This window comes from Salarias fasciatus, chromosome 4 (assembly GCF_902148845.1).
Source record: "Salarias fasciatus chromosome 4, fSalaFa1.1, whole genome shotgun sequence".
NCBI classification, from domain to species: domain Eukaryota; kingdom Metazoa; phylum Chordata; class Actinopteri; order Blenniiformes; family Blenniidae; genus Salarias; species Salarias fasciatus.
This window is the reverse complement of record NC_043748.1, coordinates 25,275,157-25,301,019: the sequence shown is the minus strand read 5'-3', so window position 1 is coordinate 25,301,019 and position 25,863 is coordinate 25,275,157. Positions and strand designations below refer to the sequence as shown.

At 50.7% G+C, this 25,863-nt stretch overlaps 1 protein-coding gene across 1 annotated transcript; it reads right to left on the bottom strand.

Moving 5' to 3' along the window:
• Positions 1–106: 106 nt before the first annotated feature.
• prr12b (proline rich 12b) lies at positions 107–24,945 on the bottom strand. Its single transcript, XM_030089811.1, has 17 exons — positions 24,731–24,945; positions 20,207–20,364; positions 19,420–19,581; positions 14,734–19,328; positions 13,920–14,132; positions 11,783–11,866; positions 9,910–10,527; positions 9,552–9,681; positions 7,949–8,520; positions 7,743–7,859; positions 7,298–7,431; positions 6,321–7,213; positions 6,089–6,208; positions 3,349–3,446; positions 3,139–3,270; positions 2,719–2,814; positions 107–1,007 (listed from the first exon to the last, which is right to left on the bottom strand). The coding sequence occupies exons 1-17, from the start codon at positions 24,811–24,813 to the stop codon at positions 873–875; spliced, it is 8,340 nt and encodes a 2,779-aa protein (XP_029945671.1). The 5' UTR covers positions 24,814–24,945; the 3' UTR covers positions 107–872.
• Between the last annotated feature and the right edge of the window lie 918 nt (positions 24,946–25,863).

Genomic DNA, 25,863 nt, shown 5'->3' with positions numbered 1-25,863 from the left:
TTTCTCAATGAAAATGTTGAATCGAAACAAAGTGAAGGCTCACATGAGGAGGACATCTGGAAAAAAAAACAGAAAACAGAAGACTGGATGGCAGTGTTCTTCATCATCACGTTGTCATTTGAACAGGTTTATTTCATTATGTCAAATACAGGAATTTCATGTACAGAAGAGCAACTGGGAACTAGAGAATGAAGGAACTGTACAATATTTACACATCAAAACAAGTTTGCTCTGCAAGAATATCCTCAGAGAGGTCAAATGATAGCAAATATCAATCAACAACAAACAGATAAAAATGACAAACATTAAATACTGACATGTATACTTTTGGATCACACTGCTGGCACTTCCTTTCAGAAAGCGCCGCCTTGTTTTTTCATTCGTCATCGTCGAAGGCGCTGAAGCCTCTCTGTCATTGTCTTTTAAAGAACTAACAAAAAGCGCATGTTTTAAATACTTTCCCTCCTCAGTGTAAGAAGAGACTATCACATAGTCCTTTTTAAACTCACTTTGATCGGCTTCCACATCCAACACAGCCAGAACTGCAGCTGGGCCATTTCATGTACACCCTTTAAAACATTTTTCAAAAATAACAGGAAACAAAGCCATCTTCAGATGGTCCTTTTTAAAAATGTCCTTGTATAAATTATAAACAATAGTTATCAATACATACTTATAAACAGCTGGAGTCAGTTTTCTGCTGTGTTTCAATCTTTTCACCACATTCACAGATTTCACTTCCTCCATCTTTCATTACAATTCTTGAAATCAAGAGGTACTTTGAGATGGATTCAACAATGAAACTAAAACTTCAGAGGTCACCGGCCCGCTGGGTCCGGGTTCACAGTTCACGTCGTTGCTGCCGGTCCTCCTCAGGCCTTGGCGCTCAGGCTGAGCAGCTCCATGAAGGAGTTGAAGAGGCTCTCCAGCCAGCCGTGGTTGGCCATGCACTGCTGCACCACCTCCTCCTGCCCCGGGTCCTCGGCCGCCTGCTCGATGTTGTCCGTCTGCTCAGAGTAACAGACAATCCCAGTATGAAACACAATGTAGTCTGTTTTGCTGATGCTTAGAGAAACTTTGTTGCATCTTAGCCAGATGTCTATTTTCACAAGTTCATTACATGTGGTTTGTTGGTGTGTCTGGATTCTTATGAGAGAAGAATACATTTGTGTCATCAGCAAATAATACATTCTGTTGTGCAGAAGAGGAATTGATAAAGTCTTCAATGTACAGGTTTGAAGGGTGGTGGTGCTAAAACAGAACCCTGGGGGACTCCATGGTGGTTCTAATACAGAACCCTGAGGGATCCCATGGTGGTCCCAATACAGAACCCTGGGGGACCCCATACTGGTTCTAATACAGAACCCTGGAGGACTCTGTGGCTCATGGATTTATATGCAGAATTGTGGTCACTGACATGAACATATTGGTATCTTCCAGACAGGTAACCTCTGAACCAATCCAGCGCTGGGCCTCTGAAGTTTAGTCATTCCAGTGTCATGTTTGATGGTATCAAAAGCTTCAGACAGGTCCAGGAATATTCCAATGCTGTAATCACCTTTATCCAATGCATCATTGATATTTTTCAGTTAGGCCGAGTATTGCCATATAGGTAGTATTTTCATTTCCTAAAGCCATACTGGGATGGGACTATATTTGTGTAAATCGTTTGTCTAAATATCTGTTTAATCTACTGCAGACTATTCTTTCCAGAACTTTGGAGAGAGGAGGCAGAACGGAGATGGGGCAGGAATTACTCAGATCATTGTTAGCTCTGGATTTGAAGACTGGTTTGACTCGTGCTATTTTAGCCACTTGCGGCAGGACTCCAGTGAACAAAGACAGGTCGGTAAGTCATTGGTTCAGCAATTACACCGATGATACTTTTCAGGATTTTACTAGAGATTTGATCAGATTGAGCAGAGTTGGTACTTTTCATGTTGGTGATTTTATAAACTTCACCTTCTTCTGCATAAAAATTACACTTACTCTTTGTTATTATGAGTGTAACTTTATTCCTGGACTAATATACATATCTTGTTGTGTCTGATAGATTTTGATATACTCTGGGATAGCCACGGCTTTTGAGTGGCAGCCCTGCTTGTGACAGTTTTCTCAGGAACGGTCCTATGAATGGAGTCTGGATTTCTTTAGTCAGAGTTTTGAAATGCAGCATCAGCATCACGATAACTGTAGACTCTGTTCCAGGCCTCAGCCAGCAGATTCAGGCGTCCTAAGATTTCTTCATTAAGTATTTTTGATTTGGGGAGAGAAGGCCTCATGACGAGGTTGAGAAATAGTAGAATAAGGAAATGATCTGAAATCTCAGAGAGTTCGACTCCAGGTACCGGTGTGCATTTTTGAATATTTGTGATGAAATGATCAATAATTGACTTTGAAGACTGAGTGACTCTGGTATGAGTATCTATAGAAGGAAAGAAGGAAGAAGAGTAGTGTATTTATATATTCATTTTTGGCTGTACCATCTCTGGAGAGGTCATTGTTAAAATCTCAAAGAATATAGCTTTTATTTTTCTTGTGTATTTCTTGCCACCAGGGGCTCCACAGCCAGAAGTTGCATTTTGCATTCTGTAAATACTGTTCTTATTCATTTTTCTGAAGACATGTTTTGATTGTAGCTGCAGGTTTTCCTGTTTATATTTCAGCGTGTCCGCTGGTCTTTATTTGTTGCATGTCCAGGTTCTCAGGGTGTCTCACCTCCTTCTTGCAGTGCAGAAACGTGTGGTACTTGTAGTGGTGCAGAGAGTGATACAGACTGTATATCCGGCAAGTTTCAATAGAAAGCTTCATGTCCTGAAAAGAGAACGCATTGGAGATCAGATCAGAAACATTTGATAAGAGAAACAAATGTTTTAATGGGAGAAAAGTTACATCAGCGAAACCACAAATGTTAGTGTCAAACAGAACTACGGCTGTGACGACGGATGTGTTTTCTGGCTGAATGAAGAGCTGTGGACTAAAACTTTCCTAGAACAATTCTAGAATGAGAAGGTTTGAAATTCTTGTTGGTCTTCTTAAATTAGCTGAAAGCTCTTTATTTGTCTTTACAGCTTACGGGCAGATATTCACCAACCCAACAGTCCACTCAGAGAGTGGTCCTCGCGCCTCCTTTCTCACCTGCTGCTTGGGGATACTCCTCTTGACCCGGTTGAGGGTTTTGCGGTTGTAGCTTTCTCCAGCAAAGTGAACTTTGACGGTTCCACATTCCAGAGGATCTGCAGTCATTTTGGGGAACACGTGCAACGCCTCCTGAAGAACAAAGTCCCAGACATGACACTTTGAGTTCACCTGCACAGCCGCAGGACGGCCGGCGAGGCGCGGGGATACCTGATGCTGAGCGCTCATGCTGACTCTCCGCAGCAGCCTCTTCTTCTGCTCACTCAGCAGGCTGTCGATCTTCCTCATGGGGGGCAGATACAGCTCATCTGCAGACAGGAAACACTCATGTCAAGTTGTTTCACTGGAGGGTTTCTGTCACGGCACTCGCTCACTTCCACCAAGCTTTAATCATTCAGTCTAATGAGGAGGAATCATCTTATTGAACACCAGCTAGGCAAGACTGTAACAAGTCCAAACACATCTGACCAGAGGGCGTTCATGTTCTCTTCTTCAGTCTTGTTCCAATATCTAATAGAACCTGCTGAAGCCAGTCAGCTGCTGTATTTCACCTCAATGCTGTTTCAGGGTCAGTTTGAACTAGATTTGTTTTTTCTTTGTATCTATTTGAAAATTAGCAGATTCCAGGGGCGGCTGTTGCTTATAGGCAATGTCGCCCAGGGCACTGTCACTGAGGGGTGCCGTTCACTCCATAAAGGGGTGCACCATACACCATCAGCGGGACAGTAATCCTCCTACAGGTTCCTGCAAACCCTTCTGGGTGCAGGGAAGGAGAGTAAATTCAGTTGTAGTATGGAACATGATGTACGTCAATACCACCACGTCCAGCACCCCCACTACTTTTTCAAAGTGCAAACCAATACATGGCACGTCAGCTCAGGCCACTAAAACTACTAAACCGAAAATATCAGAACCATGACTGACCCAGAACTTGCTTTTGCACATTCCCCAACTTAAAGGAACCCTAACCCACACACATAGCAGTAACTCAGGACTTGTACCCAGGATCTTGTCCTTTCAGTCATGACCCAAAACTCATGATTATAGATGAGGGTGGGGCCGTAAACTGACCGGTAAATCCAAAGCCTCGCTTTTCAGCTCAGCTCCTTCTTCATCACAACGGACTGATACAACGACCGCATCAGTGCAGCCGCTGCACCGATCCGCCTGTCAATCTCACCTCCATCCTTCCTCCACTCATGAACAAAACCCCAAGATACTTAAACTCCTCCACTTAGTCCAGGGTCTCTCTGCGGACATGAAGAGGACAGACGACCTTCTTCCGGTCGAGGACCAGGGCCTCGGATTAGGAGGTGCTGATCCTCATCCCTGTCACTTCACACTCGGCTGCAAACCGCCTCAGTGCATGATGGTCCAGGTTCGATGAAGCCAACAGGACAACATCATCTGCAGAAAGCAAAGATAAAATCCTGTGGCCACCAAACCGGACCCCCTCCGGCCCCAGGCTGCACCTAGAAATTCTGTCCATAAAGATTATGAACAGAATCGGTGACAAAGTTCAGCCCTGCTGGAGTCCAACATGCACCGGGAACAGGTCCAACTTACTGCTGGCAATGTGGACCAGACTCCTACTCCGGTCATACAGAGACCGGACGGCCCTGAACAAGGGGCCCCGGCACCACGAGGGACGCGGTCTAACGCCTTCTCCAAGTCCACAAAACACATGGTTGGACTGGTTGGGCGAACTCCCACGAGCCCTCGAGCCCCTATGGAGGGTCTAGAGCTGGTCCACTGTTCCGTGACCAGGACGAAAACCACATTGTTCCTCCTGAATCCGAGGTTGGTCGAATCCTCCTCTCCAGTACCCTGGAATAGACTTTGCCGGGGAGGCTGAGGAATGTGATCCCCCTATAGTTGGAGCACACCCTCCGGTCCCCCTTTTTAAACAGGGGACCACCACCCCGGTCTGCCATTCCAGAGGCACCGTCCCCGACTGCCACGTGATGTTGCAGAGACCAGTAAACCAAGACAGCCCCTGCACATCCAGAGACTGAAGGTACTCAGGGCAAGTCTCGTCCACCCCCGGTGCCTCGCTCCGAGGAGCTGACCCACCACCTCTGGGACCTCAGCCTCTGCTTCCTCTACAGAAGACGTGGCGATGGGATTGAGGAGGTCCTCGAGGTATTCCTTCCACCGTCCTATAATGTCCCCAGTTGAGGTCAGCACCTACACCTCCACTGTAAACAGTGTTAGTGGAGACCTGCTTTCCCCTCCTGAGGCGTCGGACGGTTTGCCAGAATTTCTTCGAGGCCGACCGATAGTCTCCTGAACTCCTCCCAGACCCGAGTTTTTGCCTCCACAACCACTCGTGCTGCAGTTCGCCTGGCCTGCCGGTTCCTGTCAGCTGCTTCTGGAGTCCCATGAGCCAACAAGGCTCGATAGGACTCCTTCTTCAGCTGGACGGCAGCCCTTACTTCCTGTCTCCACCACCGGGTTCGGGGGTTGCCACCAAGGCCGCACCGGAGACCTTACGACCACAGCTCCGGGCAGCTGCTTCGACAATGGAGGTAGAGAACATGGAGAACACGATCCACTGGGACTCCATGTCCCCAGCCTCCCTCGGGACATGAGAGAAGCTCTCCCGGAGGTGGGAGTTGAAAACCCTGCTGACAGAGGGTTCCACCAGACGGTCCCAGCAGACCCTCACAATAGGTCTGGGTCTTCCAAGTCTGTCCGGTTCCTCCTCCACCAGCGAATCCAACTCACTACCAGGTGGAGATCGGACCACAGCTCTGCTCCTCTCTTCACCCGAGTGTCCAAGACACGAGGTCAGAGGTCAGATGACACAACAACAAGGTTGCTCATCGGCCTCCGGCCTCGGGTGTCCTGGTCCTAAGACTCGAATCATCAGGAGACCGTTGACCTGTGTTCAGTCACTCTCTGACCCTGAGCTTCACAGCGGCGGGTCTCTTTAGCAGTGCCGGCTCACCGTCGGTGTCCTCCAGCGCCTGGATCATGTCGGGGTCGAGCGCCGTGCTGACCAGCATCTCCACGTAGCTCCTGAACATCTCCCTCATGGCCCGGCTGTTGAGTCCGGCTCGCATTGGCCCTGAAACAGATGAGCGGCAGACTGAGCGCCTGCGCCGCCAGAACCCGCCGGCACCACACACACACACACACACACACACACACACACACACACACACACACTGACAACACACCTTCATCGTCACTGGGCGGCGAGGAGGACGAGGACGAGGAGGACGAGGAGGAGGACGAGGTGGGCACCTCCTTCAGCCACTTCTTCCTCTTCTTGGGGGGAGGCTCCGTCTTGTCCTTGGAGGTTTTGCCCCTGGACGGACACTCCGTCCTCTTCTCTCCTCCTCTCTTCTCCTCCTTCAGCCTGGAGATCTCCACAGCATCCTCTCTTCTCCCCTGCTCCCTCTGCTTCTCTTTCTCCCTCTCTCTTCTCTCCTTCTCCTTCTGCTCCCTCTCTTTCTCCTTCCTCTCCCTCTGCCTCTCTCGCTGCTCCCGCTCCTGTTTCTCCTTTTCCCTCTTTTCTCTCCTCTCTCTCTCCTGTCTCTCTCTTTCACTCTGCTCCCTCTCTTTCTGCTCCCTCTGCTCCTTTTCTTTCTGCTCCCTCTCTTTTTGCTCTTTCTCTTTCTGCTCCCTCTCTTTTTGTTCTTTCTCTTTCAGCTCCCTCTCCTGTCTCTCCCTTTCTTTCCATTCTCTCATCTGTCTCTCCCTTTCCTTCCACTCTCTCTCCTGTTTCTCTCTTTCTTTCCGCTCTCTCTCTTGTTTCTCCTTCTCTCTTTGCTCCCTGCTCCTCCTCTCCCTCTCCTCTCTCTCCTGCTCCCGTCTCTCCTTCTCTTTCAGCTCTCGTTCTCTCCTCTCCTTCTCCTTCTGCTCCTTCTCCCTTTTCTCATGCTCGCTCTCTCTCTCCCTCTCCCTCTCCATTTCCTTCTCCTTCTCTCGTTTCTCCCTCTCTGCCCTCTCTCGCTCCCTCTGCTCCCTCTCCGTCTGCTCTCTCTCCTTCAGCTCCCTCTCTTTCTGCCTGTCCTTGTCCTGACTCTGGCTGTGCAGGGCCGGCAGAGGCTTGGCCAGAGACTGACGCCTGTCGATCGTCACATGAACACACGTTTCACTCGCCGTGACAACCACAACGACTTTCCCGCGGGACTCGAACCGGCGGCCGTACCTGAGAGTGAGGCCGGCTCTGTGCCAGGGCTTTCTGGAGCAGACCCTCACGTAGTCCTTTTTGTTGACGTTCTCCAGGAACTTGACGTATAAGCGCTGGTACCGCATTTTGGCATCGCCAAAGTAACCCAGATACTGAAGAGGAGACGAGGAGGAGAGGAATCACTGTTTCCATGTAAAACATGGATCTGCTGGTGAAGTGGTGTGATGTGATGCGTTTTCAACTGAAAAGCTGAAATAGGGCCTTGAAGCTCTCTGCCAGTCCGTCTGGATTTCAGATCGACTTTAAATAAATAGTGATATAAAGTGAAATATAACCTGTGGCAGTATTCTAATGCCAGTGAGGTTTATTTTGAAGTTTTGGCGTCGTGTTTGCAGAGACCATGAATGAGGAGCTGCGTCTCCCTGGTTCCAGCAGACAGCGTCGCCGCGGTGAAGACACTCACGTTACTGGTGGCGCAGAACTGCCTCTGGCCGTCCTTGATCTCGGGGCTGAACTTCTGGAGCAGGGCCTTCTGCACCCTCCAGATGGGCGGCGGCTCGCGGCCCGTCTGCAGCGCCATCTGGACAGGAAGCAGACAGACTGTAACGTCCGCGGTGACCGGCTCGCTCCGAATCACCCGGCGCCGGCGAGGGGTGGGGGGGCGCTCACCTTCAGCGTCCCGATGTCCTCCGTCCGGACCACGAACTCGTCCCGCTCCCGGAAGATGCCCTCGCCTCCGCTCTCGCTGTCCTCCTCCTCGCTCTCCCCGGCGATGGCGGCGTCCGCCTGCTTCTTGGCCAGGTGGAGCGAGGTCAGGCGCTGCGACGCCGGCGCCTCCTCCGGGGTCGGAGGCGACGGCGGCTGGGAGGACGAGGACGAGGGCGAGGACGAGGACGGCGAGGATGGGGAAGGCTGTCCGGCTTCGGGCTCCTGGTCCTGGTCCGAGGACGAAGGAGGCGGCGTGGTGGACGGAGGGGGGATGGACTGGGCCAGGGGCGAGGAGGGGATGGCGGGGGGAGAGGTGGAGGGAGGGGGGGAGGTGCCCGCCGTGGGCGCCTTCTGATAGGAGGACTGCTGCTGCTCCGGAGGACACACGGGACTGGGCTCGTCCCCCTCCTGCTGGACGGGCGGGGGGGAGGAGGGAGGGAGGGGCGAGGGGGAGGAGTAGGTGGGAGGCGAGGGGGAGATGGACGGCGACGGAGACGGAGGCGCAGGAGCCAGCACGGGTCCTGACGGAGAATCTGAAAAAAAGGGAAGTGAGACGGTCCCGTTAGAAAGACGCTTCCTGTCTGTCTTCCAGTCTGAACGGCGCTCCGTCCCTCCAGCGGGTCTGAACCGAGGGCGGCTCAGCGACTCAGGTTGACTCAGCAGCTGGTCGGACAACCTTCATCCCCACAGAGGAAACGGCTGCAACGCACACACACTGCTCTTAATCTGTGTTTCACACTTCAGTGGGCACAACACAGGACCCCGCGCTCAAGGTCATCAGGTCACGACCCCGCAGGACCGAGTGATGAAACCAGAAATTCATAGGAAGCGAATTGGCCTATTTAGTGAATAAATGAGACAGATGCAGTGTGAAACTCTGCTGACTAACATGTACTTGACAGCTGTGAAGCCGAAGTTCATTTCAAAAGGACTCTCAGAACAAAGTCTTCCACTTTAAGCATCGAAGAGCCCAGCAAATAGAAAACAGTGTGTTTCTGCAGCGTTATCTCATCTGTCAGGGATAACGTTTACGAGTACCTTCAGCTGTACCACAGGTTTGTTAATCTCTTTTATTCTAATCGGACTCGCCTGACACAAGCTCCCTCCAGTGAAGGAAAATCACATTGCAGAATATATAATATTAAAAATAGTACAACTTAGCATGAAGATAATAAATCGTTCCATTTGCGTTTCAGATGTCTCCTCTATATTTGGTAAAATAATCGTTCCTTCTTCATGTTCTTACTGTATTTCTGGGTGATAAAGAGGAGCTGCAGCTTGATACGATGAGTTCAACTGTCGGTTATAAAGCTGCTGCAAAAAGGATCAATAAATAATATTCATGTTAGGAGGAAACATGTCTGCTGTCAGCCGTCAACAGATAACCAGTCTGCATGTTGAGGTTGGTCTCATGTTCAGGTCAGCATGTTCAGGTGGGCAATGCTCGACAACGTTCCAAAATTACATAAGTTTGTAAAAACAATATGTGCAGCCATGTTCAAACGTGTGTGTGTGTGTGTGTGTGTGTGTGTGTGTGTGTGTGTGTGTGTGTGTGTGTGATTACCTTCAGCTTCTGGAACTTGAACATTCGGTATTTGAGGCATTTTTTCCTCCTCCTCCTCCTCCTCCTCTTCCTCCACCTGCTCCTCTGGCTCCTCCTCCTCCTCCACCTGGCCCTCTGGCTCCTCCTCCTCCTCCTCTGGCTCCTCCTCCTCCTGGTCTGGCTCCTCCTCCTCTGGCTCCTGCAGGACTCCCTGCGGTACAGTTTCTGTGTCTGGCTCTGTTTCTCTGGTGTTTGCAGTCTCTGCCGCTCTCTCCTCCTCCTCCTCCTCCTGCTCCTGCTCCTCCTCTTCCTCCTCCTGCTCCTCCTCTTCCTCCTCCTGCTCCTGCTCCTCCTCCTCCTCCTCTGCTCGCTCCGATGCCTCCTCCTCTGGTTTTCCTGTGTTGGACGGCGGGGAGGCCGGCTCTCGTTTCTCCTCCTGCTCGTCCTGCTCAGTGAAGGTGAGCGCCTCCTCTTTGCGCTCCTCCATGCTGGGGATGAGAGGAGGCATGGCGGGCAGAGGGGGGCTGAGCGACGGCTCCTGTGGGGTGGGGGGGGAGAGGGCGGGCTGGGCCTTGACCATGGCGGAGGCCATGGCGGCGGCCAGCGAATGCGGCGTGTCGTAGAGGGCGGAGATGGCGGAGGAGATGCTCTTCTGCAGGTCCTGGTTCTTGCTGACCGAGTCCTCCTCGTCAGAGGAGAAGGAGGGCAGCGTCTCCAGGTTCCTCTTCAGCTCCTCGTCCAGAGGCTTGCAGGGACTGGAGCAGCTGCTGAGGGCCAGCTCCGCCCCCTCGTCCTGCTGGGGGGGCGTGGACGGCAGGGGAGGGGCAGGCGGGGACAGAGGCCTGATGCCCCCTTTCAGAGAGGAGCAGGGGTTCAGGGCTTCCTCCTCCACGCCGTCGGGTCCGGATTCAAGGTCTGGCTGCTTCTTGCCCGTCTTCAGGAAATCCAGAAAGGAAGCCATGAAGCCGGGTTTGAAGTCGAAGGTCTTCTCATCAGTCTGGAAAAGAAGCAGAACTCCATCAATCAAGGTGAAAACTGGTGGCCGGTTCACACCCAGTCCACGTTCTCTATGGCACGGTGGGTGATGGAGTCCCTTTATTATCCTTCAGATCAGTTATCTTAGAAATAATCAAAAACACCAAGAATGTAGAAAATGTTTCATTCAACATTCAAAAGCTCAAATTAAAATCAAAAAACTTGATTTAAGAGTCTATCAAAAGAAAGTCATTTAAACACTGGGTTACTGTTAGGGGTATGGTTCGGGGTAGGGTTATGGGGTATGGGGTAGGGCTAGGTTAATCCGATAAACATGGCTGTAAAGGGTTAATAAAGCTGAGCCCATTTTCAGCTTCATGTTTGGCTCCAGGTTTCACTTCAGACCCGGCAGGAGTTCAGCGATGTCCTGGTCCAGATGTTAGAGAAGATCCCTCAGCATCCCGCCCATCGCTTCACCAGGACCACGTCCGAAGGGTTCAGTGACACGCACACGAGACGGCGGAGGACATTCAGAGTACAGAGCAACAGCCCAGCTTCTGACCAATGAAAATTCAGCAAAACATGTCCAATGGGCTGGTCATGTGGTTTCATTCACCATGAGGGGATCCAGATCTTATAGCCACACCAAGGAATATCATTTAGGGGGGACAGGATGAAAGGAGTCTGCAGAGAAACCGTTAATGTCTCTATTGAAACACTTGAGCTCTGCAAGAACTCAAGAAGACGTCGGATGGAACAGTGAGTAAAATCAAAGGACTCAAAGAATCTGCGAGGAGTGTGACCACTGCTGCCGCACACACACCAGGAGCAATGCTGCCGATCAGACAGCAGGTGGCAGCACGGCTCCTGCTGAAAAATGCAGTAACTGTGGCAACAGCTGCCCTGGTAACAGGCATCTCTCTCCTCTCTCTTTTGTCAGTCAGAACGAGCTGGCTGTCAGTCAACTATAACCTCCTTCTCTCCCAACCTCCAGTCACACAAACAGGAGCTCACGTTAACGGCGCTGTCTCGTGGCTGCGGTGCAGCTCGCAGCCGGCGGATCGTCAATTCCTCGTTTGACTGTAACGAACAGCCGAGCGGACTCGACGCCGGCCTCTCGCTCAGGTGCTGGCCATGTGCCTGTGGGCACCTGAGCGGTGAGCGAGGCAGAGAATGTCCTCTCTGTAGCACAGGCTTCACTTTGAATAGATGAGCTATGAATTATATATGAAGCTTCTGGCTTTGCTCATTTTTGCAGAGGGTGTAAAGCAACTTACCGAATTGGCGAGTTTCTGCATAGCAGCCCAGGATTCGGGGTTCAGTGGATCCTCCATTTCTTTCTTCCATTCATCCACCATCATCTGCGTTCACACCAGACAAAACCGCATTTTAAAGCTCGTTGATAAGGGATGCAGCATTCCCAGGGATTCTTTTTTCTTTTTACTGCACTGTTGTATAAAAGGGACACAAAAGACTAAATGTATGTGCTTTGCTGTTTTGATCATTCCTGTGACCTGTTTTTGTGTTCTCTCCTGCATGGGGCTGGGCGGGGGGGTTCAGCCTCATATGTATGAGGAGTACAATGCCTGAACTGGCTGGACTGGACCGGGGAATTTTACGAAGCAGTAAATGATGGACACATGGTGACACTGTAGTGCAGCTCCCACATGTTGGCACTGCATCCTGCAGCCTGGCTCGACACACAAACGCTCAGTTTGCAGAAGAAAGCCTGCAGCTCCCACCCAGCGAGCTGGGATCACGGAGGACACCCGCTCAGACGATGTCTGATCAGACCGTACATTTGTTTGACTTTATTTAGAAAGGTGTCCCTTCACGCTCTAAATATTGACTGCAGATACTGTACGTCTCACTGTTGCTGAGGCAACAAGCTTTCTTTTCACTCCAACATGAAATTCAAAGTTGAGTCTGTCATGCACAGGTCCTCTGCATCGCTTCCTCGCTGCAGCTCCTTCTGCCCACACGCCCGACATCAGACAGCCACATGCAATGAGTCTCAAACAGCAGAAGAATCGAAGCGTTTCTGCTCTTTAACTAGTCCTCAGTGGCACTTCACCATAACGATGAGAAACTGCAGTTTGATCATGTATTTGAACGCACCCTGATAGACTGAAGTGACCAAGTCTGAAGTCTGATAATCCAAACAACAGCGATCACCTCTTTATCGTGGCTCGTGTCAGTATATACAGGATGCATGAGGCAACAAGTGAACATCTTGTTCCCAGAGTTGATGCAGCTGGAGTGAGTTTATCAGAGCAGGCTGGACTGAGTCAGAGCTGCGGCTGTCCTCTGGGCAGTCTGGTGGCAGGATCGCGGACGTGTGGAAACCGACGGCTCCGTTCCATCAAACCAGCTAAAGGAGCTCAAACTGCCGCACAAGTTCATGATGATTTGGATATAAAATACACCGTTTGTGGTTCAATGCAACGTTTACAACATCAGGCAGGTCGCAGATGACTGAAAAAAATCTAGTGATAAATCTAAACTATGCACACACGAGTGAATTTAGATTTTTGTTGTTGTTGTTGTAGCTATTCTTCAAGTAGATAAACCTTCAGAAGGCATGATTATTTCACATTTTATTGGTGCTGCATTTCCAAGGAACAAAACTGAAATTTTCTTGCCTCCGTATGTAAAGTGGGAAGTGATCTGGCTTAAATGTCTTGAGCCCCAAGTCATAATTTTCAATAATGAACTTTAATTAATAGGATTGCTCAGACCATTGTACTTTGGCCCCAGATTATCGCTCAGACAGGGATTCATGCTTCTCCGCTTTATTTATTCACGCCTGCGACGATGCCACTCCTCCACAAGCTGTCATGTATAATTTGACGGGGGAGACGCGAAAACTTTCAGCTTTGGTCACACGTCACACAGTGCCAGGCCGCTCACATTTGCATGTCAAAATCTTCCCTGGATCCACATAATCTTTCTCCCCGCGCTTCCCTACCTTTCAGCAGTCACAAAGAAGAGAGGCGGATGAAGGAGCTTTACCAGCGCCGCTAACGAGCAGACGCTAGCCGAACGCTCAGCGGAAACTGACAGGAGAGGCTAACTAGCCCGTCCGTTAAATCCGCCAAACATGTGGCCCGTGGGCCAAACAAATGGCACAAGAGGGTCCAAACTTGCAAGGACGACTTCACAATGTTTAGAAATCAGTAACTAAGCAGCAACTCACGAAAATGCTAATGGGCCAGACATCTGGGATATAGTGAAGCTAACCGCTAATAAACAGCATTAGCGGAAAAGTCATTTGATGGGAGCGGCTGTGGGAAAATTCAGTAAATCACACTTTCACCATGCCACTATTAGCAAGTCATTATGATCATTTGACCTGTTGGGCCCCTCTGTGTGTGACCTCTGACCTGAGATGAGTTTGCCTCGTGCGTGGTTTACCTCTCCGGCTCTGTGCTGATGCTTCATCATGTCCTCCTGCGTCTGGGTCAGGTCGTTCCTGCTGATGTCCATGGGGGCGCTGGGTCCAGGACTCAGGCCCAGGGAAGGGGCCGAGCCCACCGACCCGTCGGACAGGACAGGCTCGCTGCTGGACAGAGAGTCCGTCCTCAGCAGGGACTCTGAAGACGGCATGGTGGGAATGGGCAGCTTGATCTAATACAGGGACGAATTCACAAGATTTAGAAGGTTATTTGAACAGATGATTATCAACCATACTTTTATTAGTGTCCTTCACCTATTCTCTGCTGCTTGTGACATTTAAATTCTCCATAATTAGTTGGACGCTCCATTATTTTATACGTTTACTGACAATGATCACTGCCAATGTTCAGAAAGACATGGCGAAGATAAAATCTTTAATTAGCTTGCAGGCTAACTGATGCTTAAGTAGCCCTCACAACAAAATAATTCATGTCAACCATGTTAGTTTAGACAATCTATGGAATTCAAATATAGTTATTATCATCATTTTGCTGGAAATGCCATTATGAGTTTGACTTAGAAATTGAATGGTAATGATTGCTGTCATACAATTTTCAGAATTAAAACAAGGTAACATCAGGAAGATATGAAGAATTCCCAAAGTGTAATCTGTATTTTGTTATTTTAGAAAAAACTACTAAAGTATCTTCACTGACTGTTCATGTTAGTGTTTTTGTTATTTGAATGTGCTTTTTGTTTTGCAGTTCACCTAAATGTTTTACTACAGTTAGTGTGAATAAGTACCTCTTGCACAAGTCTCTCTTTGCTTTACCTTGATCGGTCTGATGGGTTCCTGCTGGGGTTCCTGGGATGTGAGCTGCGGCGGCTGACTGTGAAGATGTTGATGATGCATCTGGTGGTGTGAGCAGGACACCTGCTGCTGCTGCTGAAGGTGTGGATGATGGTGCTGCTGCTGCTGATGTGCCGCTTGGTGGAGTTCGGCCTGCTGGCTGTGATGTTGCTGCGGGAGCTGCTGGAGATGCGGCTGCTGGCTGAAGTGTTGGGGCCGGTGCTGCTGAGGAGGATGATACGGGAGGCTTTGTGCTTTGTTCAGGTCTCGGTGCGTTTCCACCAGGACTTCTTCCCTCCTGCCTCGCCCTCGACCACGCCCACGGCCCCTCCTACTTTCTCCTGCCGCTGGTCCCATCAGCCCCCTGCAGTACGGAGGCTCTGGAAGAGGGCGTATTCGCGGTCTGCCTCGTGGGCGAGGAGGACCTTCACGTTTTGGTTTGGTAGGTTTTCTGCCTCGTTTTTTGGGGCCTTCGTGGGGAATAAGTTGTGGTGGGTGTCCGAGTGATGAGTAGCTGGAAGGGTGGCAAAAGTCTAAGTCACCCATCAGCGGACTGAGTCCACCTACCCCTGACGCCCCAGCAGCCTTCCTACAGCTGGACACCAAATCAGGCAACAAGTCAGGAAGGCGTCGACTGTTGAGGCGAATGTCAGCTGGAGCATCGGCTTTGTCCTCATCGTCCTCAAACTCATATTCCTGCGCATAGTTTTTCTTCGTCTGAGGTTGTGGTTCACGCCGCTGTTTAAGCAAGTGAAAGGAGCTGGTCTTCAGCAGCTTTTTGGGACGAGACGAACAGAAGATAGGCGAGGTCAGTCCAGCAGCGTTGGAATTTCCACCTACTCCCACACCTGCCATCATCTTGTTGACTGAGCCGTCCCCTTGAGTCGCTGAACTCAGTCCCATGGTGGAGGTTTGGGACTGAATGAGGCCAAGCTGATCAGTGTTCACAGTGGAGGGAAGCTCATGAGTCTTCAAAGAGTCGAGGTTTAGGTGGAGATTTCCGTTTCCTGTTCCTGGAAGGCTGTGGCAGTACTGCCCATATCCTTGATCAGTGTGATGACCAACCATATCGTAGCCTTCTCCAGCACCTCCTGTCTTCAGGGCCTCCATGCCCTCCTGTGTCCCATGACTCTGGCTGAGACTCTCTTGAGCAGTGTGTCCTGCCCCAGAATCTGCAGAACAGCTTGTCTTGTAGTCAGCTGAACAAAACATGTCGTCCATTTCAGGAAAGAACGAGCGGTCCTCATCGTGCAAGAGAGAGTCAGGAAAGCAGATGGAGGTTAGTGGCGCAAACCGCTGCTGGACTTGACTTTGTCCAACTTTGTCTGTCTGGCTCACGGAGTCAAACTGGTGCTGTTTAAGCTGATCCAACTGGGAATGCGACAGTTGCCTTTCAGGCTCTCTTGGCTGCGGTTGCTGCTGTTGTTGGGATGTCCCCATACTTGCGGCCATCCGGTGGGAGTGTGGATGACCTAAGTGAATGTGTGACAGCTGATGATGACCGTGTGCTTGTTGTTGGTGGAGCCCGTGGGGGTGGGGGTGGGCTTGGGGCTGGTTGAGGTGGTGTAGATGAGAGGGAGTGGATAAGCCTAAATCTGGTTCTGTGAGGAAATCATGGAGGTCTGAGGCTGTTTGTTGGGGATGGTGGTGAGGTGTGAGTCTGTGTTGCTGTCTATGCCTGTCTCCACCACCTCCCTCCCCTCCTGTCACCCCAACTCCAGGAATGTCCATGGTGCCTCCATTGTCTCGACTGCTGGTTCGAGAAAGAGACTGATCTATCATGTCAAGAGGAGACATGGAGTTCTGACTGGCTCGGCTTTGATCTCTTGGCTGACTTGAAAGGCCGTAGTGGGAATCCATACCCTGAGTCTGGAGCTGGAGCTGCAACTGTGAGGACTGGCTCTGTGGGTGAGATTCCACACCAGCAGGCCCTGCTCCTCCCGTTGAACCCATTATGGCCTGCTGACTCAATGGATGTGGCTGTTGTTGTTGTTGTTGTTGCTGTTGTTGCTGCTGCTGTTGCTGTTGCTGTTGCTGTTGCTGTTGTTGTTGCTGTTGCTGTTGCTGCTGCTGTGAAGGGGCTTGCTGAGGGTCCATCTTGGTGCGGGTCGTATGAGATAGGACAGATTGCAGCATGTGGGTTTGCTGGGGAGGGTCTGGTGAAGTATTGATCATAGAGAGAGGAACCTGACTTTGTCGAGCCTGCTGCACATCTGGTGTGTTACACAAATAGTCATTTGCATCTGAAGGTTTCTTCAGATCCATGTGAGAGTGGTTGTGCGAGTGTGAATTGGGATGACTATGCTGAGAGTGCTGGGAGTGCTGTGTATGTTGAATGTGCCTGGAGTGCTGGGAATGTGGCTGAGAGTGTGTGGATACATGTGTGATGTGATGGGAATGTTGAGAGTGTGCATGCTGTGTGTAAGGGTCTCCTCGTCCATAATGCACCACAGAACCCAGGGACTCATGTTGTTGTTGGTGCGAGTGTGTCGTATGGGAGTGAGAAAGGGAATCCGTAATGCCTCTCACTCCTGAAGCTGGAGACTTTGATATGATCAACTCAGACTTGATCTGTTGTTTCTTCTGTGTTATCTCTAACTGTCTGTTTAAGCCATTGGACGTGTCACTCACTGATGCTCCAGGACCAGAACTGCTGGTGGTGTTACTGGTACGGATGACACTTTGAAGATGGTAGCGCTCATCTGAGATTTTGTTCATGTCATAAGCCACACCCTTGCCTTCCCCGTCCCTGGATTGAGAGAGTGACTGGGGCAGTGGCTGAGGATGTGAGTGGTGCTGGGTACCGTGTGGATTCGAGCTCTGGTCATGTAGTAAATGGTGGATGAGGAAGTCATCATCTTCATCCTCATCCTCATCCTGGGATCGCTCAACCCCAAGCATATTTGCCTCTGTTTTTGGCTTGGGTGGCGTTAGACGAAAGGACTGATTCTGAGTTTGTGGTGCATCGGGAAAACCTTGTGGTGAGGATATAAAAGGAGGAGATAGGATGGGGGGCAAATATTTTGTGGCCCCTGACCCTCCAGGGGATTGTGTCGGACGAGCAGCAGCAGGAGAATGCAATCCAGGGCGACTGATAGCAGAATTGACTGAGGGTGATGTATTCGACTCAGGCAGGTGGTAAGAACTGCTACCTCCATTGCCGATACCTGCAGCCCCACTACCTGATCCTACAGATCCAACTCCACTGCCGAGTGCAGGGGCTCCTGATATGGCTGCACTCCCTGTTGATCCACCTCCATACCCTAAGGAAGGACTGCTTGCTCTTCTAAGAGAAGCTGAGCCAAAACTGGAGTCCTCAAAGACTATATCTGCAGAGAAAGAACGTCCTCCCGAAGCAATACCGGCAAAAGCTTTTACCCCAGTACTTCCTGCTGTGGAGCTCAAATCCTGGGAATGAGGCGAACTGAAGCCACCATATGGCTGAGAAATGTGCGCTGATGGAGGCTGATTGGGAGAGTAGGACTGGGTGTGCTGTTGCGGAGGGGTATGGTCTGGAACGACTGGTGTAGATTTGGCAACAGGTTGGGAACCGTAGGTGGATAAGCACTGTTTGGCTATTGGCTGCTGAACAAGTGTTGATGACACTACTGGCAAAGGAGGTCCTGGTGGAGCAGACTGCGGTGGTGGCTGTTGGCGAGAGGGAGCAGACAAGGAGCTGGTGCTGGTCTTTGAGCTGGATGATGAGGAAGAGGAGGTGGAGGAGGCTGATGGTGGTGTAAGTGGGGTACGGGAAGAGGATGATGCAGAGCCCGAAGAGCCATACCCACTAGTTGAGCTAGAACTCTTGGCTCCCTTACTGGCCGATGAAGAGGAAGCAGCTGATGAGCTGGAGGATGAGGGTGTGTAGGGAGTCTGGATAATAGGCTGATATGTCTGAGTTTCCATTCTCGGCGAGGGTTTGGGATCAGATGAGGGGCTGTCTTCCCCAAGAGGACTGCAGGACATTCCAGCATGCCGATGGTGGCTGACGATCTGCTGGTACCCGGAGGAGCCGCCACAACTGGAATATTGCTGTAAGGCTGTGGGCTGGGCTGGGGACGAACGTTGGTAATGCTTGATCACACTGTCCTGCCGGGAAACTGCCCTCTCTGGAGGAGGCTGTGGGGGTGCTGCAGATGCCAGGGCTGATGTGGAAGAGAACATGGAGGCGTTATATAGTTGAGAGGACTGATTGTGGAGCTGTGAGGACAACAGGTTAAACTGAGGAGGGGGGAGGTGGCAACTGGAGGATGTGGAAGGGGCTTGGGATTGTGGAGGGGCTGAAGGCTCCTGAGAGCCTCGGTAGGTGGCGCTCTGGGAAGACAGCAGGCGATCAAAGCCGAGGCTGGACTGGGAGGGTGTTTTGATGTGCAGCAAGGAATCATGGGGGGATATTAAGCCATTGGACGTTGGGCTGTAGGTGGGTGCATCTTGCAGGGACAGGGATGGGGTGAAAGACCGTCCAGAAAAGGAGCTAGGATGCTGGTATGCAGAGAGGGCTGAGGAGGAGGGGAAGGAGCTGGCACCAGGCAGCGCTCCTGTAATAAAGAGCTCCGCTGGGGCCGGTGTATGCATTGCTGCAGGACACATTACACAGACAGTGTTGGTAAATCCCAGATAAATACTTCATACTTTGTTTTCCGTTAATCCAAACAAGCTGACACTTACCAGTCTGCCAAGAGGGAGTACGAAACTGAGAAAGAAGGGAGGATGCAGAGGGTGTGGGCTGTGGTCCCCGGGACTCCAGAGCCGAAATCAGGTTCATTACTGAGGGGTCAGGACCGGAGGGGCTGGCATGGTGGAGGCTGGCATCAAACAACCCTGAAAGGCCTAGCAACAAACCACAAATGAAATCACACACTTAATCATCAAATCAAGCTTTCAGGAAAACTTTTAATCCCTTGTTGTAATCTCTTTTGATTGTACTATATTTGTAGTGCAGTGCATTTAATGCCTTGTCACATCATCCAGGAAATAATATTGATTTTCTCTGGCAAGCCATTGTGATCTAAAGCACAGTGTTTGATTTCTTTTTTTTTTTCTGTCCGGGAGGAGCAACTATATGTTCATTCTTTATTCTTCACTCATTTTCTGTTTTATGTCTTTTAAGTCGAAGTCAAATATGCCCCTAATCCTGTTTTCCATCTGATTAATATTCAGGTTCGTTGTCTGTGGCAGGTTTGTCTTTTTCCCTGAAGCTCTCCCACTGCAGTGAATCAAAAAAAAGGATTTGATTAGATTTGATTAGACTCTCTGAAGACAGTTACCACTGTACCAGACAACTGGTACCAGACAAGTCATTTGAATAAACTGGCTGCAGTTCTGAAATTCAACATGGTTGCATGAAAAATCACTGCACAACAGTGAACCACACAGTCTGTGGTTATGTCAAAGCAGCAGCTTATAACACCATCCATCAGTGGATGAACAGACGGCACAGCGTTGTCCTCCTTACCGAGGGTGCGTCCAGCTGCGCCCCAGGCTCCACCCTGTCTCGTGCTTCCTGGGTGGTGGTTGGTTGCATAGCCTTGGAGGGGGTGAGAGGCGCCATAGGCTTGCCGGTGGAGCAGTTCGGAGTCCGGATGGGACGACCTGGAGCTCCCATACATGAGGCTAGGAAGCATATGGTTTAACATTAATACCAACAGCAGCACTTCATCAAGCATGTCAGACCTGTGGCCAGCGAAACCTTCTCAAATCCTGGAGCAGATTGGATATTCGCATGCAGGTGTGTAAGACTTGCAACTTGCAAATATCAACAAAAATCTGAGTCATGGTTAGAACTGGAGGTGAACAGTAGGAACACGTTTACTCAACGTGGAACACCCTGTTAGTACGTCCTAGATTCACTCACTCAGCCACCCATCCTTTATCTCTGCTTGTTCCAAATGACTGCAGCCGCTGGAGTCTGTCCCAGCCAGCACTGAGGCGATGGAGTCTTCCCAGGTCACCAGCCTCAAAGCTGCTCTACTGCTCGGAGCTCTTCCACCGAGACAAACACTTTTTCACAAGAATATTTTCATCAGCAATAATTGTCTTCATTGTTTGAACACATGTTTCTATATTGAATATTTAAAACTGAATATTTTTATGAACCTCAACACCAGAGAAAACCCAGATTCACACATGGGCTAGCAGTGACCAGTACTTTTAGAACTTTTGATACTAAGAATGATTAATTATGATCACAGTAACATTTGGTACTTATTCATCTTAGCTCTCTTCTTGTACATCCTATTTGATTGTCAAACTGACCTGAGAGTATAAAAACTGATGTTTGCAGTCACATGAAGCTCCAATAAGAGTTAAAGACTCTGAACCAGATTTCATCTTTTCGAGTAATAACATCTCAAAGTGGGAAAGGACGAGTTCCAGATTTAATTGAGGCTTTCAATGATCAATATTGCTAAATATACATAATAAATCCCCCATGAACAGAAACAAAATCATAACTGCTGCTGGTGTTGAGGACAAACCTGAACTACATTTGGATCACAAACAGGAAGAATCAGGAGAGGCCATCAAGTGCAAGGATAAAAAAAACAACAACATAGCCATATGTGGCTCTATAGCGCATACCTAGTGGCTCCCTGAAGGTTTCCTTTGCTAAAAATGTCTTAAAACTGAAAAAAGGCTGCATGTTCTTTTGTTTAATCTTATTCTAAATGGCTTAAAGGGATAAATGGACAAAAATAAAATAGCGAAATTAATATGAAAATGAGAAACATCTAAAAAAAATGGTCAACAGCAACACCATCTGAATTAGCTAACACAGCTGAAACAGGTGAACAAGCAACAAAGATTTAAAAGGGGGAAAACAAGCAAATCCGCAAAACATCTAAAACAGCTGAATCCACTGGAAAAAAAGGAAAAAAACAAAACATTTACAGTCAAACATGTAATCAAATATCCTGTCAGTCGCTGAAACATCATATATGCAAACTGAGCGACAGGTTTTTACAAAAACAACTACATGTGAACGTGCTCTCTAACCTCATCTTGAAGATGTTCTGTGGCTCCTCGTCTCCCTTTACACTGCTACTACTGTGACGTTGGTGTAAAACCACTTTGGGTTGACTGGTGAATCTAAATTGCTTGTGTGTGCATGTGTGCGAGTGTATTGGTGAAATTTTGGTGACATTTTGAATGAAGTTTATAAAGTACAATGAATGAAACTGAGTACAGTTGAAAATCATAATGATGCTGAAAATACAACAGAACAGAATAAATTGTCATCGTCTTAGAAATGGCACAATTCAGTAAAATGACAGTATATTCTTGAGATTTGTCCAGCTGACAGTCTGAAAACACCTGGACAGGTGAGCAGCTCAGCACAGGGTCAACACACACACACACACCCTCCTCTGTTGAGGCCGGAGTGCGAACCACTGCTCCAGTGAGGACGTCGTGTCTTTGTTGCCACTGTTGTCAGATATTTACATTTCGTGTGAAGACCTCTCTTCAGCAAGACGTAGTCAACTTTAAACGAGTTTCAAACTCAAAGCGCCGACGTTGGCTGAAGCAGCACAGACTCAGGAGTGTTTCTCCGTGCGACAGATCACCCGCTGAGCGCCGGCCTCACGCTGTGCTGGGAGTGTCGCTCTGTGCAGCCATGCACTCCACAGTTTACCCTGCACAGGCGGCTGGTGATTCCACAAGCTGTCGCTGGCTGGAGACGCCGTGCACGTGCCAAGTCAAGTCAGAGGAGTGTGTGAGAAAAGAGAGGAGGCAGAGCATCCAGCCAATCAGTGACCAGGACCCATCCATCTTCACCTGTGCAGGTAAAGTCTTCCCAGTCACACCTGAGGAGGTCTGAGTCTCCGTTCCTGTAGAATTTGTTGTAAACATCATGAAGTCTCTGACACATCCTTCCTGGCATCTGTGGTTCTGCTGCTGTGATGGTCTGGAGGAGATTCTCTTCTTCTTCTTAGAATCAGCTGAGCAGGTTGAAGCTCCACAGTCTACCTGAGGATGTCCATCCCTCCATGAGCGCAGTGACTTCCAGCAGGTCAATACAGCAGCTCTCAAAGAGCAAGCCTTCCCCTGAGCTCTCTGGACCCCAAAGACCTCCACAGTCCCAGACCTCCGTCCAGCAGAGCTCCTCTCGTGACGACATTCACATCAGGTTCAGACCATATCGTGTCCACATGGACCAAAACCTCTGAGGAGCGTTCACAGAACCTTCTTGACTCTATGACAGCAGGAGCTGAGGACGGGCTCCAGCCTGCTAACAGCAAGGTGTTCCTAACAACGTGTCTGCCAGCAGACTACAGGATAACTCTGAGGACTTCTGACATGAAACATGTAACAGTGCTCCTTCCACACAACCACACATGTCTGTGTGTGTGTGTGTGTGTGTGTGTGTGTGTGTGTGTGTGTGTGTGTGTGTGTGTGTGTGTGTGTGTGTGTGTTGCGTTGTAGAAGAGGTCATTTTAGGCAGAACGGAGCATGCTGGGAATACCGCAGGACTGAACGTGCTTTAAACTCTCTTTCCTGAGAACGAACACATTTTCACCGTGAGCTGCGCCGCTGCTGTTTGTTGTCCGGGTGTGTGACGGTGCGTGTCGGGAGCACGCGCGGCGCTCTGCCGGGGCACGGGAGCGCGCGCAGTCTGACGGGAGACTGATGTGGTTGTCAAGGCGACCGCTAACGTGGAGCTAACGGGAGCGTGCTAACGCTAGCATGCGTGGAGGCCGCGCGGCTCCGCTTTCACGCAAATAAAAAAAAAGCCACGCAACACGGATGTGTCTGCGGGAAGCGAGCAGAGCCCCGCACAGCCCGCCGCGACCCCCCCCCCCCCCCCCCCCCCTCCGATACCCGGGGGGAGCTGTGGATGCTCGCTCCCGCTCGAGGCGGCGTGCTGCGGGGCTAGCATGAGCTAGCGCTAGCCGCGGCGGACACGGGAGGGGGGGGGGGCGGCTGCTCGGCACGCCGTGTGCCGCTGTCACACACCGGGGGGAACCGGGGCAGCCTGGCCGGACCACAAGGCTCCGGTCCCGGCAGGAGCTGCACGCCGCGAGCCGCTGTCACACACCGGGGGTGTTCCCCGGGATGTTCCGCGGGAGGACGGTGGAGCCCGGCCGGGCTCCGGGGCTCCAGACGCGGCTGCGGCTACACGCCGCGAGCCGCTGTCACACACCGGGGATGTCGTGGAGCCTGGCCGGGCTCACAGGCTCCGGACGCGGTGGCTGCCGCCGCTGGCCCAGCCTCTGACGCTGGAGCTCAATTAGCGGAGGGTTAATTGACTGCTGCCAGTCATGTGACCTCCGCGCAGCGCGGTGTTTACTAATACCGCCGCGGAGCTGTAACAAGTTGATCCACATCTCAACACAATGACACAGATCCGGTCCCCGCGCGGCTCCAGCACAGCCCGTCAGTGTGTGTGTGTACGTGTGTATGTGCGTGTGTATTTGTATGTGTGTGTGTGTGTGGCCCTGCTCTCTCATTTCCACACCTTTTCCAGTGTGTGTTGTGGAATTTGAGCCTGCACGGTTCCGCTGCTCGCGTGCGTCCCTCCGCTTTGATCCACACTCTCCAATTAGTCCAGGAACGATCAGCCTGTGCGAGCTGTCAGAGTCCGGGGGAGACAAAGGTGCAGCCGGAGACAATGCGGTGCTGGGAGCCTCCTGCAGCCGGACTTTCTGCTGTTTTATCGGGGATCCTCACAGCGTGCTGCCCCCCTGCACCCCCACCCCCCTCTTTCTCCTCCGTCTCCTATCACTATTAACCTTCCATCGCATTCCATGCATTTTAGTTAGAGACAGCCCCCCTCCGCCCCTCCACCCCCTCCTCCTCCACCCCCTCCTCCCCGGTGACAATACGGCTGTACCTGAGCGGCGGAGCCCGGGCAGCGGCAGCCCCGCGCGGCGGCGCGTGCAGCGGGCTGAGCTGCAGAGCCTCGCAGCTTTGTTGGCGCCCCTGAAAACACCCTGTCCCCCCATGCTTTTTTTTTTTTTTTGGCCCCGCCGCCGCCGCTTACCTTGCTTTGGCTGATCTGTCGTAACTCCATCCCGTCCCAGCCCCCAGATCTCCGAAGCCTGCAGCGTGATAATTCCTCTCCATGAAAGAAAGGGCTGGATGAAGATGGACAGATAGTGAGGGGGAGGGGAGGGAGGAATGTCTTCTCTTCTCACCGCTCGATTCTGTTTATTTCTCTGGCTTGACGAGCCTGTAGACTGGGAGGAATGGGGAGGAGGGGGGTGGAGGGAGGGAGGGAGGTGGAGGGGGGAGTCACAGCAGCCAGGAGCACCTCCTCCTCCTCCTCCTCCTCCTCCTCCTCCTCCTCCTCCTCCTCTCCCCATATATTTCACTGTCTATTGTCTTGTGTGTTGGGCTGACGGGCCGCAGGACAGATGCTGTGGCGGCTGGAAGGAGCGGAGCGGCGGCTTCACATCCAGCTGCAGAGCCGCCGCTCACACACACTCACACACTCTCTCTGTCACACACACATATTTTCCCTCATTTTGTTCACAAGACGCCATTTTTAAGAGGAATGACTGGGCTGGCGTTCATCCTTTCCTTCCCTCCCTCTCCCTCTCTCCCTCACACACACACAGGCACACAGTGAGTTTGTCATGCAGTGTGTGTGTGTGTGTGTGTGTGTGAGCATGGAGGCAGACTATAGAAAATGAGTGTGCTGCAGGAGCCAGCTCTGTTTCTGAGGCAGACTGGAAGCAGTGTGAGGAGGAGTGATGTGCTGACATCCCCCTGAATCCAGAGGCTGACACCACCAGGACTCTGCCTCCACCAGGACTCTGCCTCCACCAGGACTCTGCCTCCACCAGGACTCTGCCTCCATCAGGACTCTGCCTCCATCAGGACTCTGCCTCCATCAGGACTCTGCTTCCACCCTCACACACTCACAGCTATCATATTCGCTTTTTAATGTTTATTTTCTGTCCAGGAGTGAACTGTTCCAGTTCAACACAGGAAGTCTGGATCAGCTGGACACTGAACGAACTGTACAAATGAAAGATCAAAAAACTACAGGACATGTCACTTATACACATATGCACATATACAATATGAATATATTTATTTATAATGATGCAGTTTGACAACAGACTGAAATCTGATGATAATACATCACTATATAAACAGCTCTTACTCACA